The following is a 16,725-nucleotide window of genomic DNA, read 5'->3' on the forward strand; positions in this document are numbered from 1 at the left end:
TTGTTCATATAATGTGACGTTCTAGGTAGAGCCCTTGTACAACCTATGGGCGTCGGGGGGGGGGGGGGGGGCAAAGGGAGCAGGGGCGTAACTGGGGTGAAACATCTGGGGGAACCTGGGGAAGCACACATTTGTTCGAGAGGGCAACGAAAAACTGCCGCTTGCCTTTTTTCGTTTTTGGACTGATAAAGGCCAATCTACGTGTGCATATAGTCCAAGCGCTTATTTCGATAGCGCGGTGTATCATGTTTTGTTCATTTCAAGGTTTCAAATAAGGGGGGGGGGGCATCCAAGGGCACGGGCAACCGAAGTGGGAGAAAGGAGAAAAAGAACAGTAAAAGAGACGCGAGGTCATACTGCAGTTTATTTAACTGGTTCGGAGGGGGCGTGGGGGTAAATGTCCCTGCCCACCCTCGAAAAATGATAACTCGAGAATATGCTGGAAGAGTACAGGTATTTCGGGAGAAAATGTGCTTTTCCCTGGCGACGCCCATGCCTATACTAAATCAAGCAGTGGCGTAAATTTGCGTAGAGAAGGGGAACATGATGATATAATAGTTATAAACATAGTGCTCTGATTTTGCTAATTCGAAAAGCGCGGGGGTGGGGTAGGGGTGGGTAGGGGTGGGGGGGGGGGGAGGACAAACACATGATTGCACGTTCATAATTACAGTCTTGGGCATACATTATGCCGACGTATTGCGTGTGCATGCTTTAAGTCCGTGAATCTTACTTAAGAACTTAAACAACTTAAGAAATCCTATTTTGCAGTTGTCTCAGTCACTCCTACATATCCCACACTTCAAACCTTTTGCACTCGAAATTATGATTAAACCTCTCCCGGACTAATATTGCCATTCGAAAAGCGCGGGGGTTGGGTAGGGGTGGAGGGGGGGGGGGGGGGCTGGACAGCCTTGCATGTTCATAATAACAGTCTTGGGCATACATTTTGCCGACGTATTGCGTGTGCATGCTTTAAGTCCGTGAAACTATTGCATAACTTTTTTCATCATAAAAAACTGTTAATTTCGTCTCCTCTGACAATATTAATCGAAAGTTTCCGCAAAAACAGCTGTTGAAAAAGAGCCCGATGTCGAACTTTACTGAGTCTGAGGTCTATCGAACTCCCGAAGATTCGCTGACAGTCTATATTTTTCTTTTAAGAAAGTCGAAGTATAGTTGAAGGCGGAGGTGAGAATCTATATGTGCCGAGATACAAAGAGTAACAATCTACGCGCCTGCCTTTTGAAATACACAATTGCAGTGTTCATTGTTGTGTAATGATCCGCCTAGCACACGGTTGTTTTGCACATTAGGCTGTGGTATACGACTTCCTAACAAATCAAACACACTGGGCTCATTATTCCTCAAATATCGACTTGTTTTCACCCATGGAGCTAAAGCAAATGGACCCAGTAATCTTTTTGGTGCGTTTGCTCACCTATAAAGACAACTTTTCTCAGTTTAAAGAGAATTCTAAGGTAACGAAATGGCCGAGTGGTTACGATTCATCGTCCACAGTTAGCGGGGTCCCGGGTTCGAATCCCGCTGGTGTCTTTTTGGTTTTTAACGTATGAGTTCAATCATTTACTATAAGAGATTTAATTTCCCGTCGTAAAGTACCAACAGTACCTTAGCTTAATCGGTAAGCACTGCTGCTGGTACTGTCCGCGAGTTCCAGGTTGGCGCCTTCGTACAGGTTCAGGGCATGTGGTCCACTCGGAGGATCAGGGCTTAGGGGCCGCCCTGTTCCTCCCTTAGCTCTTTGCTTTTACATGGTGCCTGGCCCTCCGGGGTTATATGGATGGATAGGGAAGGAAGTGTGTATTGGTCGGGGACACCGAGACCCCGGAAGAGAACTAAGGGATCGGCTGGGGCATTGTTATGGCTCAGACCGATCCCTGAAAGCTTGACTAGCACATAACTTTTTGATTTTTTTTTTACCCTCTATCTTTTATACTTTGGTTTAGTTCGATATCTACAGCTGCTCGGCAGGTCTACGGGTAGTATCACAATTGAAACAAAGGTGTATGTCATAAATCAATGAATATTTCATAATTGACTATAATCAAAACGGAGTTTCGTTTGATCAGTTTGACTATCATTATATAATGACGCGATTGCCAATTGACGTAAGAAACGCCATAAATTATACCGGGAAAGGATAAAGCTGTACATTGTAATATAAATATTATTTATACATCTTTCAAATAACGTGTCTTTAATTGTGAGCATTCCAAACAATACAGTAATTCGCAATAGTAATAGAATGGCATATGATAGCACGATCATTGCGTCTCTATTAAATAAAAAATATTATTCTTTGATTGACTGCGAACATTCCATACGAATGAGTTAATTCGCAAAATATAGCAACAACAAAAGAGAAAGGAAAAAGAGAAAATTCCTTTACCCTAAAAACTGGAAATAAAATTTGTTTTAAAACAGTCAAATGGGACACTTCATGTATTGATTTAACAGTTTGCAAGGAGTTAGCCTTACATTTTTAGCAAAATTGGGAAAAATCAGATGTTTCTGGAAAATTGCAGATTGTATGGGGTTAGATGTTTTTTGAAACATTTCAAATTGTAAGGGGTGAACCTTGCATATTTAAGTGAAATTAGGCAAAATCAGATCTTTCTGGAAAATTTCAGATTGTAAGGGGTTAACCTTGCTTTTTGTATTGAAATTTGGCAAAATAAGATGTGTATGAAAAATTTCAAATTGTAAGGGGTTAACCTTGATTTCTTAGTACAATTGGAAACATTTAAATGATTATGAAAAATTTCAAACTGTCAGTGGTTAACCTTGCATTTTTTAGCAAAATAGGGCAAAATCAGGTGTTTATGGAAAATTTCAGATTGTAAGGTGTTAACTTTGCTTTTTTAAGCGAAATTGGGAAAAATCAGATGTTTCTTGAAAATTGCAGAGTGTAAGGGGTTAACTTGGCATTTTTAGCATAACTGGGCAATATCAGATTTATATGAAAAATCTCAAATTGTAAGGGGTGAACCTTGTATTTTTAGCGAAATTGGGCAAAATCAGATCTTTCTGGAAAATTTCAGATTGTTAGGGGTTAACCTTGCTTTTTTAGTGATATTTGGCAAAATAAGATGTGAATGAAAAATTTCAAATTGTAAGGGGTTTACCTCGCTTTTGTTTTAGTAAAATTGGGCAAATTTAAATGTTTATGAAAAATCTCAAATTGTAAGGGGTGAACCTTGCATTTTTTAGCAAAATAGGGCAAAATCAGGTGTTTATGAAAAAATTCAAATTGTAAGGGGTTAACCTCGCTTTTTTTAGTAAAATTGGGCAAATTTAAATGTTTATGAAAAATCTCAAATTGTAAGGGGTGAACCTTGCATTTTTTAGCAAAATAGGGCAAAATCAGATGTTTCTGAAAAATTTCAAATTGTAAGGGGTTCACCTTGCATTTTTAACAAAGTTGGGAAAAATCAGATTTGTATGAAAATCAAAAATTGTAAGAGGTTAACCTTTGCCAAATTAGGGCAAAATCAGATGTTTCTGGAAAATTGCAGATTGAAAGGGGTTAACCTTGCATTTTTAGCAAAACTGGGCAATATAAGAATTTTATGAAAAATCTCAAATTGTAAGGGGTGAACCTTGCATTTTTAGCAAAATTGGGCAAATTTTAATGTGCATGAAAAAATTCAAATTGTTAGGGGTTCCCCTTGCATTTATTTAGCAAAATTAGGCAACCCCTTACCATTTGAAATTTTTCATAAACACCTGATTTTGCCCTATTTTGCTAAAAAAATGCAAGGTTAACCCCTGATAATTTGAAATTGTTCATAAACATTTAAATTTTTCCAATTGTACTAAAAAAGCAAAGTTAACCCCTGACAATTTGAAATTTTTCATTCACATCTTATTTTGCCAAATATCACTAAAAAAAGCAAGGTTAACCCTAACAATCTGAAATTTTCCAGAAATATTTGATTCTGCTCAATTTCGCTAAAAATACAAGGTTCACCCCTTACAATTTGAGATTTTCATATAAATCTGATATTGCCAAATTATGCTAAAAATGCCAAGTTAACCCTTACAATGTGCAATTTTCAAGAAACATCTGATTTTTCCCAATTTCGCTAAAAAAAGCAAGGTAAACCCCTTTCAATCTGCAATTTTCAAGAAACATCTGATGTTTCCCTAATTTTGCAAAGTTAACCCCTTACAATCTGAAATTTTCCATAAACATCTGATTTTGCCCAATTTTGCTAAAAATGCAAAGTTAACCCCTTACAATCTGAAATTTTCCATAAACATCTGATTTTGCCCTATCTTGCTAAAAAAATATGCAATCTTAACCCCTTACAATTTGAAAATTTTCATAAACATCTGATTTTGCCAAATTTTGCTAAGATATGCAAGGTTACCCCTTACAATTTTTGATTTTTCATAAAAATCTCATTTTGCCCAATTTTGCTTAAAATGCAAGGTGAACCCTTTACAATCTGAAATTTTTCATGAACACCTGGTTTTGCCGTATTTTGCTAAAAATTGCAAGGTTAACCCTAACAATTTGAAATTTTTCATGCGCATTAACATTTGCCCAATTTTACTTAAAAAGCAAGGTTAACCCCCTTACATCTGAAATTTTTCAGAAACATCTGATTTTGCCCAATTTTGCTAAAAATGCAAGGTTCACCCCTTACAATTTGAGATTTTTCATAAAATTCTGATTTTGCCCAGTTTTGCTAAAAATGCAAGGTTAACCCCTTTCAATCTGCAATTTTCCAGAAACATTTGATTTTGCCCTATTTGGACAAAGGTTTAACTCTTACATTTTTTATTTTTCATACAAATCTGATTTTTCCCAATTCTGCTAAAAATGCAAGGTGAACCCCTTACAATTTGAAATTTTTCATAAACACCTGATTTTGCCCTATTTTGCTAAAAAAGGCAAGGTTCACCCCTTACAATTTGAGATTTTCATAAACATTTAAATTTGCACAATTTTACTAAAAAAGCAAGGTTAACCCCTGACAATTTGAAATTTTTTATTCACATCTTATTTTGCCAAATATCACTAAAAAAAGCAAGGTTAACCCCTAACAATCTGAAATTTTCCAGAAAGATCTGATTCTGCCCAATTTCGCTAAAAATACAAGGTTCACCCCTTACAATTTGAGATTTTTCATATAAATCTGATATTGCCAAATTATGCTAAAAATGCCAAGTTAACCCCTTACAATGTGCAATTTTCAAGAAACATCTGATTTTTCCCAATTTCGCTTAAAAAAGCAAGGTTTACCCCTTTCAATCTGCAATTTTCAAGAAACATCTGATTTTTCCCTAATTTGGCAAGGTTAACGCCCTACAATTTTTGATTTTTCATACAAATCTGATTTTGCCCAATTTTGCTAAAAATGCAAAGTTAACTCCTTACAATCTGAAATTTTCCATAAACACCTGATTTCGCCCTATTTTGCTAAAAAATGCAAGGTTAACCACTGACAATTTGAAATTTTTCATAAACATTTAAATTTTTCCAATTGTACTAAGAAATCAAGGTTAACCCCTTACAATTTGAAGTTTTTCATACACATCTTATTTTGCCCAATTTTACTAAAAAAAAAAGCAAGGTTCACCCCTTACAATCTGAAATTTTCCAGAAATACCTGATTTTGCCCAATTTCGCTAAAATATGAAAGGTTCACCCCTTACAATTTGAAATGTTTCATAAGCATCTAAATTTTACTAAAAATGCAAGGTTAACTCCTTACAAGCTGCAATTTTCCAGAAACATCTGATTTTTCCCAATTATGCTAAAATGTAAGGTTAACCCCTTGCAAACTGTTAAATCTATACATGAAGTGTCCCATTTGACTTTTTTAAAACAAATTATTTTTTCCAGTTTTTATGGTAAAGGAATCCTCTCTTTTTCCTTTCTCTTTTGTTGTTGCTATATTTTGCGAATTAACTCATTCGTATGGAATGCTCATAGTCAATCAAAGAATATTTCACAAATAGGGGCCTAAATTATATTTTTTTAAAATTTAATAGAGACGCAATGATCGTGCTATCATATACCATTCTGTTACTATTGCGAATTACTGTATTGTTTGGAATGCTCACAATTAAAGAAACGTTATTTGAAAGATGTATAAATAATATTTATATTACAATGTACAGCTTTATTCTTTCCCGGTATAATTTATGGCCTTTCTTACGTCAATTGGCAATCGCGTCATTATATAATGATAGTCAAATTGATCAAACGAAACTCCTTTTTGATTATAGTCAATTATGAAATATTCATTGATTTATGACATACACCTTTGTTTCAATTGTGATACTACCCGTAGACCTGCCGAGCAGCTGTAGATATCGAACTAAACCAAAGTATAAAAGATAGAGGGTAAAAAAAATCAAAAAAGTTATGTGCTAGTCAAGCTTTCAGGGATCGGTCTGAGCCATAACAATGCCCCAGCCGATCCCTTAGTTCTCTTCCGGGGTCTCGGCGTCCCCGACCAATACACACTTCCTTCCCTATCCATCCATATAACCCCGGAGGGCCAGGCACCATGTAAAAGCAAAGAGCTAAGGGAGGAACAGGGCGGCCCCTAAGCCGTGATCCTCCGAGTGGACCACATGCCCTGAACCTATACGAAGGCGCCAACCTGGAACTCGCGGACAGTACCAGCAGCAGTGCTTACCGGTTAAGCTAAGGTACTGTGGTACTTTACGACGGGAAATTAAATCTCTTATAGTAAATGATTGAACTCATACGTTAAAAACCAAAAAGACACCAGCGGGATTCGAACCCGGGACCCCGCTAACTGTGGACGACGAATCGTAACCACTCGGCCATTTCGTTACCTTAGAATTCTCTTTAAACTGAGAAAAGTTGTCTTTATAGATGAGCAAACGCGCCAGGAAGATTACTGGGTCCATTTGCTTTAGCTCCATGGGCGAAAACAAGTTGATATTTGAGGAATAATGAGCCCAGTGTGTTTGATTTGTTAGGAAGTTGTATACCGTAGCCTAATGTGCAAAACAACCGTGTGCTAGGCGGATCATTACACAACAATGAACACTGCAATTGTGTATTTCAAAAGGCAGGCGCGTAGATTGTTACTCTTTGTATCTCGGCACATATAGATTCTCACCTCCGCCTTCAACTACTTCGACTTTCTTAAAAAGAAAAATATTGACTGTCAGCGAATCTTCGGGATAGATCTCAGACTCAGTAAAGTTCGACATCGGGCTCTTTTTCAACAGCTGTTTTTGCGGAAACTTTCGATTAATATTGTCGGAGGAGATGAAATTAACAGTTTTTTTTATGATGAAAAAAGTTCTGCAATAGTTTCACGGACTTAAAGCATGCACACGCAATACGTCGGCATAATGTATGCCCAAGACTGTTATTATGAACATGCAAGGCTGTCCAGCCCCCCCCCCCCCCCCCTCCACCCCTACCCAACCCCCGCGCTTTTGGAATTGGCAATATTAGTCCGGGAGAGGTTTAATCATAATTTCGAGTGCAAAAGGTTTGAAGTGTGGGATATGTAGGAGTTGACTGAGACAACTGCAAAATGGAATTTCTTAAGTTACTTAAGTTCTTAAGTAAGATTCACGGACTTAAAGCATGCACACGCAATACGTCGGCATAATGTATGCCCAAGACTGTAATCATGAACGTGTAATCATGTGTTTGTCCTCCCCCCCCCACCCCTACCCACCCCTACCCCACCCCGCGCTTTTCGAATTAGCAAAATCAGAGCACTATGTTTATAACTATTATATCATCATGTTCCCCTTCTCTACGCAAATTTACGCCACTGCTTGATTTAGTATAGGCATGGGCGTCGCCAAGGAAAAGCACATTTCCTCCCGAAATACCTGTACTCTTCCAGCATATTCTCGAGTTATCATTTTTCGAGGGTGGGCAGGGATATTTACCCCCACGCCCCCTCCGAACCAGTTAAATAAACTGCAGAATGACCTCGCGTCTCTTTTACTGTTCTTTTTCTCCTTTCTCCCACTTCGGTTGCCCGTGCCCCCGGATGCCCCCCCCCCCCTTATTTGAAACCTTGAAATGAACAAAACATGATACACCGCGCTATCGAAATAAGCGCTTGCACTATATGCACACATAGATTGGCCTTTATCAGTCCAAAAACGAAAAAGGCAAGCGGCAGTTTTTCGTTGCCCTCTCGAACAAATGTGTGCTTCCCCAGGTTCCCCAGATGTTTCACCCCAGTTACGCCCTGCTCCCTTTGCCCCCCCCCCCCCGACGCCCATAGGTTGTACAAGGGCTCTACCTAGAACGTCACATTATATGAACATGACGGAGTCTGTCAAAAATGTTTGTTGTAGTGGTCGTTCGTTGTAGTGATTGCAAATTATATAGGCTTTCCCGGCTATTTTAAAACATGTTTCATTCAATTTCGTCCGAGAAAAAAATAGCACGCTTTTAGCAAACCAATTTAGTCATTTGCCATTCAATTTCAAAATTTGGTCATCCTCTTTTAGTCACAGGGTCGCAAATATTCGTCATTACAGATCAAATTCGTCTAACATTTTCTGAAGGGCAGCATTCAGAGATCGAATTCGTCTTAGCCTGTATAAATCAATTAGACGAATTTGATTTCTGAATAACAAGGTTTGGCGTAGGTGAGACGAAATGGAATACTCCGGGACGAAAACGTGTTTGAATTTGCTTGAAGTGCATTTGAAATTGTCTGACAAAAGACGAAATCAAACATTAGAAGTGCACTAAATCGATGTTGATGGATGCATTAGAATATTTGAAACGGTGAATTCGAATGATAAACATTTCAAAATAGCCTGGAAACCTATAAAACAATTGAATATACACATTAAAGGGAATGTTTGTGGTAGCCACATGATTGTTATAGCGGTGTTCGTTGTAGTGTTGTTTTACTGCATTATTGTCTGATAATTGAAATTTTCAAGTAGGTCCAGGCCTATATAATTATCACAAAACTAATCATGAGGGTAACTTCTTGATGTCTCATTTAAGCTAGCACGCCGGAGAAGTGAGACCGTGACACCGGTACTGCGCAGATTGGTTTTTATAGCGCCATGCTAACATCATAAACATCAAAATTACGAAAACATGCAGCTGGCGGTACTGCCCAAACAATGACGACTGCTTTGCACATGATCCAAAATTACCCACAATTCCGGTTTTTACCGTTTAGGTCTGGCTCTAATCACTTACGCGATCCCCTGACGTCTCATGCACTGACTTTAGGCAAAATAGTCAGACTTTCGCGGTCTAGTAACCAGACTGTAATTCTTAACGAAACATCAAATGAAAAGTGAAACATCAAATGCATATTGCAAAAGATCGAATACAAATATACCGATGAAACATCGAATACCTATTGCTCGAAATGTAAAACATATATTTGTAAAACATCGCTCACATATTTAAGAATATCGCAAATATATTGTAGACATCACACACAATTGTATCGAAAAAACATCGCACATTTAATGTAAAACTTCGAACATAATATTGAAAACATCGCACATATATATCGTCAAACATCGATATATAAATTGAAAATCGCACATAAATGTAAAACATCGCACACATATATTTAACATCGCACATATATGGTTAAACATCGCACTCATATATTAAACATCGCACACATCATGAAAAACATCGCACACTTATATTGAACATCGCACATAAATATAAAAGATAACACACACATATTGAACATCCAACATATATATTGTAAAACATTGAATATTGCAACGTTTAACATGCCATAATAAGAGTTGCTAAAAGTCATGAACTGAAACTACTTCAACATAAAATTACAAGGAATATAGAATACATGAATAACACTTTAAGCTAAAATGCAGAATTATCAAGTACAAGTTATATACAACTATCTAACTGACCGAGGCAGTTATTCTGAAATCAGGCAAGGATTCGGGTTACATGGGGGGGGGGGGGGGCGGAAAACGAAAAAAAAAAGGAAAAAGAGGTGCGAAGCCATATTGCTGTTAATTGATTGGGGGGGGGGGGGGTAGGGCAAATGCTCCCTGCTCGCACTCGGAAAAATGATAAATTAAGAATGTAATGAAAAAGTTAAGGAATTTTGGGGCAAAATTTGCTTTGCCCCCTCCCCCCCCCCCCTGAAAAAAATCCTGGCGACGCCCATGCCATTTAGTGGCATTTAATGCGGTGTTGGTATTAGCCTATTTGAGGTATGACAGACACAATAGGAGGGCGCTGTTTGATTTGGGTACAGTCTATTGTATTTACCCAAACCAACCAGTCGGCCGTGCCGCAAATTGGCCAACAAGGGATTAGAAAAAAAAAAGATATTTTTTCCTTTACTTCAAGAGGTAGTAACAGCCACATGTTTCTTCAGTGTTTACGCAACAGTGTTCGTAACCATCCTCGCTAGCCGTGGTATAGGGCTAGTCTTAGTTTTGTACGTCGTTAGACGGTACGACCTGGGGCATTCAGACTACCCCAGCTGGCAGTTCAGACGACGGCGGAAAGTTTCGATATTCACCAATGTTGCGTAAACACAGAGTCCACGGGTCAAGACCACAAAATTCACCAATTGGTACGTCGTTAGACGCGCAAGACTTGGCAGGGCTCCGTGTCAGATGACATGCGACTGCTTGGAGTCAATGCGAGGGATGCGACGGACAGGGCAAGTGGAAAGGAGCCATAGGGAGAAAGCAGGCCAACCCAGAACAGACTGGACAACGGCCTTAAAACCGACATGATGGTACCACCCGAACTCGGTGGCAAAATCTGGTCGCCATTGTTTTCATTTCAATACATTTCTATATAGTTCGTATTTTGATATAATAGCCTTATTGGTTATCACCCCTTGAATGGCCAGACCCTTTTTACGCTATAACCCTATGGGTATAAGGGGCGGGGCCATAACCCCACAAAATGGAACATATTGCGATTACTCCTGAACGCTTTGGCTGAAATTTGGTAACCTTCTACCAGAGATCAATAGGGTATACAAAAAAAAAACAATTACGTAGGATGCCCATTGTTAACATGGTAACCAGTTCAGTTATTATAGAACTCTGTTGTTAAAAAATGTTGTCATGACTTTTTGTTATCATAAATACAAAATAGGCTATAAATCAAAATATTATCAGGATAATTACGAGAAAAACTATACTTTCCCTATTTGTGAGTTTCAATCAACTCGCAACCAAATACACACATGTAGCAGCTGATGGGTGGACGAACATGCATTTTGGCCCGCCAACCAAAACTTGCGTATATTGGCATTGATAACGACCTAATTATCAATATTTATGTGCAGTTGTGTGGTGATGACCTATGATTTTCGCTGAATTTAGAAGGTTTCTCTGACAGCTATAACCTATATAAAAAAGAGAGGGATATTAATTTTCAGTATTTGAACTTATGCTTAATGAAATGCTTGAAATTGTTCTTCGTGGAAACACTGGCGATTTTGCCTACCGGTTTGATAAATTAAAAGTCGGTGTTTTTTGATAGCCTTGAATGCAAGGCTGTGCATATGCTTTTACAGCGTGCCATAGATGGTCCAGCACGATCGCGAGTAACTGGAACCCGTGAACCGGGCTCCACGCTGTCCACACGTGGCGAAACTCCGCTGCCACCATTTCAGTCATGTTCCCTGTATCCAAAAACAGTACTGAATGATAATGTTTTTTATACAAAAAGAAACCAGACTATTTTTCCTTCCAGTCTTGCCGATTACGTTTATTTGAATGGGGAAAAAATCAAGATGGCCGCAACATGATAATGGTTTACTTCATGGCTCTGCTAACCAAAAATTCTGTGCTAACAGCGCTAGCAGAAAAAAAATGCGCTAACCCTGAAGCACAGAATTACGGGATGTACGCATAGGCATAAGCCAAAATTCCTAGCTAATCTTTGAAATACATTTACCGCGGCACAGAATTTTCTGTTATAGTTAGCGGGCGCGCGAAGCCCATCACAATGTACCTTATTCATGCACCGATGACCTTAAAGGTAATATACAACATTTGCAAACATCGAAAAATAAAACTACCAAGATTTTACGAAATACTTTACTAGGATGTTGATAAATGACAGTGGAATGCATCCTGTAAAATTATGGCATCTGGTGTGAAGTAATTTTCAAGAAAAAAAAGTATTTTGGTATAAATTTCCAACGGTGGTCGGCCGACCACCGTTGGGAAAACCTGACTATTTTTCAACTACTGATACAAATTTACCATTTTTTCAGTCCAAATTTTGTTTGCTATTGGTTGCATGTTTATGAATGGGTGCAGGTAGGCTAGACTGGTTCCCTTAACTTACAATTTTCCGGCATCTATAAATATTGATCTATTTCATCTTGAGTGGAGTCAGGGAACCAGACTGCTTAAACATTTTTGTTTTACTTGGTTTTTCCAGCATTTTCGAACACAAAACGTCAAACAAGTTGTGGTGTAACAATATTTGATCTATTATACTAACCCCTCAAATAGTTCATTTCTAAAAATTACAGTAAAAGCCAAAGATGTACACTCCCTTTAACATTTAAATGTTTAACAACTAAATTAAAGCTAAAGATATTGTGCTTGGCATTACCTTGGTTATGGAGTTATCACTTATCAGAATTCAATAATAAAGACCAAAAACGTAGACTCATGAATATTCAATAATATAATTCGCTGGCTTGACAGGCTTCAAGCCCAGATCGGGCGCAGAGCCTTGCAAATCTGAAATCCACCGCGCGCAGTGGTCGGTGTTAAGCAGTCTCTTTCGGTCCTACTAAAGCGCGTCAACAAGCGTCAACAAGCGTCAACAAGCGTCAACAAGTTTTAGTAATCGTTAAGTGCGCGTCAACAAATTTTGTATAGGCCTTTGAACAATAAAAACAGCTTTATATGGTAGAAAAAGCAATAATGAACATCTTCTGCATATCAATTAAAGTTAAAATTATTTTAAAACTTGGTTTTTTGAACGCGAAATGTACGACGAATTTGTCGATAAAAGTTGGCCGCCATCTTGTTTATGTGTAGCTAGCCGTACTACGCATGCGTGAAGTGTAAAGAGCCATACTACGCATGCGCGAAGACTACAGCGCCATCCAAACAAGATGGCGGCCTATTTTTATCGACAAATTCGTCGTACATTTCGCGTTCAAAAAAACAAGTTTTAAAATAATTTTAACTTTAATTGATATGCAGAAGATGTTCATTATTGCTTTTTCTACCATATAAAGCTGTTTTTATTGTTCAAAGGCCTATACAAAATTTGTTGACGCGCACTTAACGATTACTAAAACTTGTTGACGCTTGTTGACGCTTGTTGACGCGCTTTAGTAGGACCCGTCTCTTTTGCTACACCGATATGGACGTGTTTCCGTGTTACGCACAAAACGGGTTAGCCGCAGTCGCTCCGAATCCGGTCCACCGGTGAAAAAATGGTTTTAGTCTCCAAACGAAAAAACGTATAAACCGGCGTCGCCCGGCATTCCAATCTTTATATATTTTCCTACGAAATTCCAAAATTTCACTCGAATAGAGCATTCAATGTCGTCGGACCAGCTTTCTAAAAACGCTTTTATGAGAGACCAGAGCGGCCCTTTTCAGTGTAATCACACGCAGTTTTACCCTCACGCATCAGATGGGGCGACTTTGCGAAGCTGTAACTCGGCCATGTATTACGCAATGACAGCGGGTTTTCCGGCATTCTCTGCGTTAGTTACCTCCCCATATCATATGTCAAACTCGTTTTATTGGCTGAGAAATGTCGTCGGAATGAAAGAAAACTTGAAGCCCATCGTTCTGCTATCCAATGGTATTCGTCGTGACCTAGCGCTGGGATAAGCATAACATTCGCGTGACGTCATGTCCACTTACTAGCTTCTAGCTAGCCGCGCGGTGGATGTGACTGGATTTGCTGTATTTTATGCTCACTGAACGGAAAAAAATATGAAATATATGAAATGAAATTGGCACTTACTATGTTTTTGCCATATGCAGTGTTCATCCTACATGAACTTATACGGTTTTTCCACAGGAAATTGAAGGAATTCGTCGAAGAAGTTAAGTGCAGTGAAGGTGGTCCGTACCATTACTAAATAGGGAATACCATTCGGCATGCGCGCAGCGTGGTCAATTCAAGTGCATGATTGCAAGCCCAGCAGTGTCCGTAAATTATTTGGGATTTTCGTATGGCTAAAATTCATGTGAGATCTTCTTTCAGGTTGCTTCATTTTCATTGTTGTGTTTTTCACTAAATCCTGTATTTTGCCATAGAGAAAGATGATGTTTCCAATGTGTAGGCCTGTGTAAATACCTGTTGTTTATTGGAGTTACGCGTTGCGGTTTACCCATTTGTCACAATGGACTCTTCGGTACTGGCCTCACGCATACTTGCTACACATAGGAGTTATGCATAATGCATGATGGGCATTGACCATTGATCTCCATATACACAGACGGCATTGACCCATTCAGTACACGCGTGGCTTGTCCCGAAGGTCACATAGACACACAACTGACTTTAACCATAAACTTGCCACCAGTACGGGCAGCGGAATTGGGCCAAATCGTTGTGTGTAGGATCCGTGCTAAAATCTAGTCTGGTATTATTGTGTTTGACACTATTGCTTTGTGCACACTCGTCCTGCATCGCTAGGTGTGAGGAAAGTTGGGTCGGCTGCAGCGAATTATTCTAAGCACGCAAATTCACCAATTTCTACGGCACCATCCACAGGGCCAGAGAAATATATACAAGTCATGAGTTCATCAAGTAACATCGATCAGCAACTCAAGGAACTTGCCGACAAACATGGGTTTTTGCGGCCAGATCGAGGAGATTTAGACAACCCACCGGCCCAATGGCGTGAGGGCAAGCCTGATTATCGCAAAGCCGATCTGCTATACTTCAAAGGAAAGACCATGAACCATAAGCCAGGTTCTCTTGAACTGATCGTTGAGAACTTGGTGAAGAAGTGGGAAATGGAAGGTTCACATCTTCCTGACTACATGACCTGGACCACCATCAACAAGGAGAAATACAGGGTCCAGGCGAACGGCCAGAAGGTCTTCAGTGGTAAAGAGTCATCAACCATAGGTAACTACAACTGGTTGCTTTCCACTGCTTCTAAGGAGCTATACGACAGCGAGCAGCACACATTTGAGAGTTCCCACAGCGTCTTCCGAGGGGCGTTTCCTGATGGCTTTGCATGGGAGGTGTTGCAAGTTTTCTCAGGGCCGCCTAAGGTGGCTTTCTCCTGGCGTCACTGGTCCAATTTCAGCGGAGAGTACAAGGGCAGAGTGGGTGAGGGGCAAGTGGTTGAAATGCACGGCTTCGCTATAGCTACAGTTGATGAGCAACTTCTCATCGGTCAGTTAGAGGTGTATTACAAACCAGATGAGTTCCTGAAGGCCATGGAAGGTAAAATACCGATATCTGATGTGTCAAGTGGGAAGGAGATATTGGGTACCGGATGCCCGATTCATCGTGAGAAGTAGATGGATGATGTTTAGGGGTGGACGGACCGAGTTTTACTCTAAACTGTATGCTAGATCCGTCGTAGTGGTTGTAGCCATGATATATCATGTTTTATGTGGTGGTTTTTTTCCGTGTACTATTTCAACGAACTTCATTGTACATGTATAATATCTTAACAATAATATAGGCCTTCTACACTCAACTTACATATAATTATAAGAAACCATTGGTCATAACAAAACGCATAAAATATTGCTCCAAACACGAATCTAGAAATACAGGGCGAGTAAAAAAAACCCGAAACCCAAATGTTGGGACCATTGTTTTAGTGAAGTTCTGCATGTAGCACTTTTACAATCTAGGATATGAAAGCCCAATTCATAAGCTTTCTTTTTATAGTACAAGAATCATTCAAATTACTCATGTACTTTTCGAGTTACGGAGTTTTAAACACAACCACCATTTTAAGGTTCACAAAAAGTCCAGTGTTCTTTCAGCAAAATGAAAACAAACCACATAGGATGTGTGCAAATTGTTTTCCTTTTGCTGAAAGAACGCACTCATTTTTTTGTGACCCGTGGACAGAACTTTAAAACGGTGGTTGTGTTTAAAACTCCGTAACTTGAAGAGTACATGAGTGATTTAAATGATTCTTGTACTAAAAAAGCTCATGAATTGGGCTTTTATATCCTTGATTTTGGAAGTGCTACATGCAGAACTTCACTAAAACAATGGTCCCGACATTTGGGTATCTTTTTTTTTTTACTCACCCTGTATATTTATTATATTATATATCTAGATTCGTGTGTGATTTTAGAGACCTTTGGTATTCAAACTTACTTTATGGTCGATAGAGGTACCAAGTAAAACAAAAATATGAAAACTATTTGTATTTATCGTTATCATTATCACACTGGTTACTATTATTACAGTAAATCTGATTCATGATAAAAGCGCAAATCGCTGCATTTAGCTTTAAACAGTAGACACTGGCGGAATGATATGTTAATTATTATTTTGAATATAGCTAAGCTGGCAATTTTATACTCAGATAAATATTTAAAAGAAAGGAGAATGAAATTTTATTCTTGATAATTGTCCAAACATGCAACTCGGGGTTTATGTGACGTTGCTTGATATTTTGCGTTATGTTTTAAAATGTAATGGAGTACTAAAAAATCTTGAGAAAAATTATTAACGGTGAACAATTTTTAAAGACATGTGATCATTTGCATTGATCCAAAAGTAAT

At 38.8% G+C, this 16,725-nt stretch overlaps 1 protein-coding gene across 1 annotated transcript; it reads left to right on the top strand.

The window, feature by feature from the left end:
- The first annotated feature begins 14,471 nt into the window (after positions 1-14,471).
- Positions 14,472-15,818, top strand: LOC119721214 (pathogen-related protein-like). The gene has a single exon (XM_038191167.1). The coding sequence runs from the start codon at positions 14,758-14,760 to the stop codon at positions 15,493-15,495; it is 738 nt and encodes a 245-aa protein (XP_038047095.1). The 5' UTR covers positions 14,472-14,757; the 3' UTR covers positions 15,496-15,818.
- The last annotated feature ends 907 nt before the right edge of the window (positions 15,819-16,725 follow it).

This window comes from Patiria miniata, unplaced genomic scaffold, assembly GCF_015706575.1.
Source record: "Patiria miniata isolate m_02_andy unplaced genomic scaffold, ASM1570657v1 HiC_scaffold_13, whole genome shotgun sequence".
Taxonomy (NCBI): domain Eukaryota; kingdom Metazoa; phylum Echinodermata; class Asteroidea; order Valvatida; family Asterinidae; genus Patiria; species Patiria miniata.

Excerpts from the sequence above, each read along its gene's own strand:
- LOC119721214 (XM_038191167.1), top strand. The coding sequence starts at position 14,758 with ATGAGTTCATCAAGTAACATCGATCAGCAACTCAAGGAACTTGCCGAC.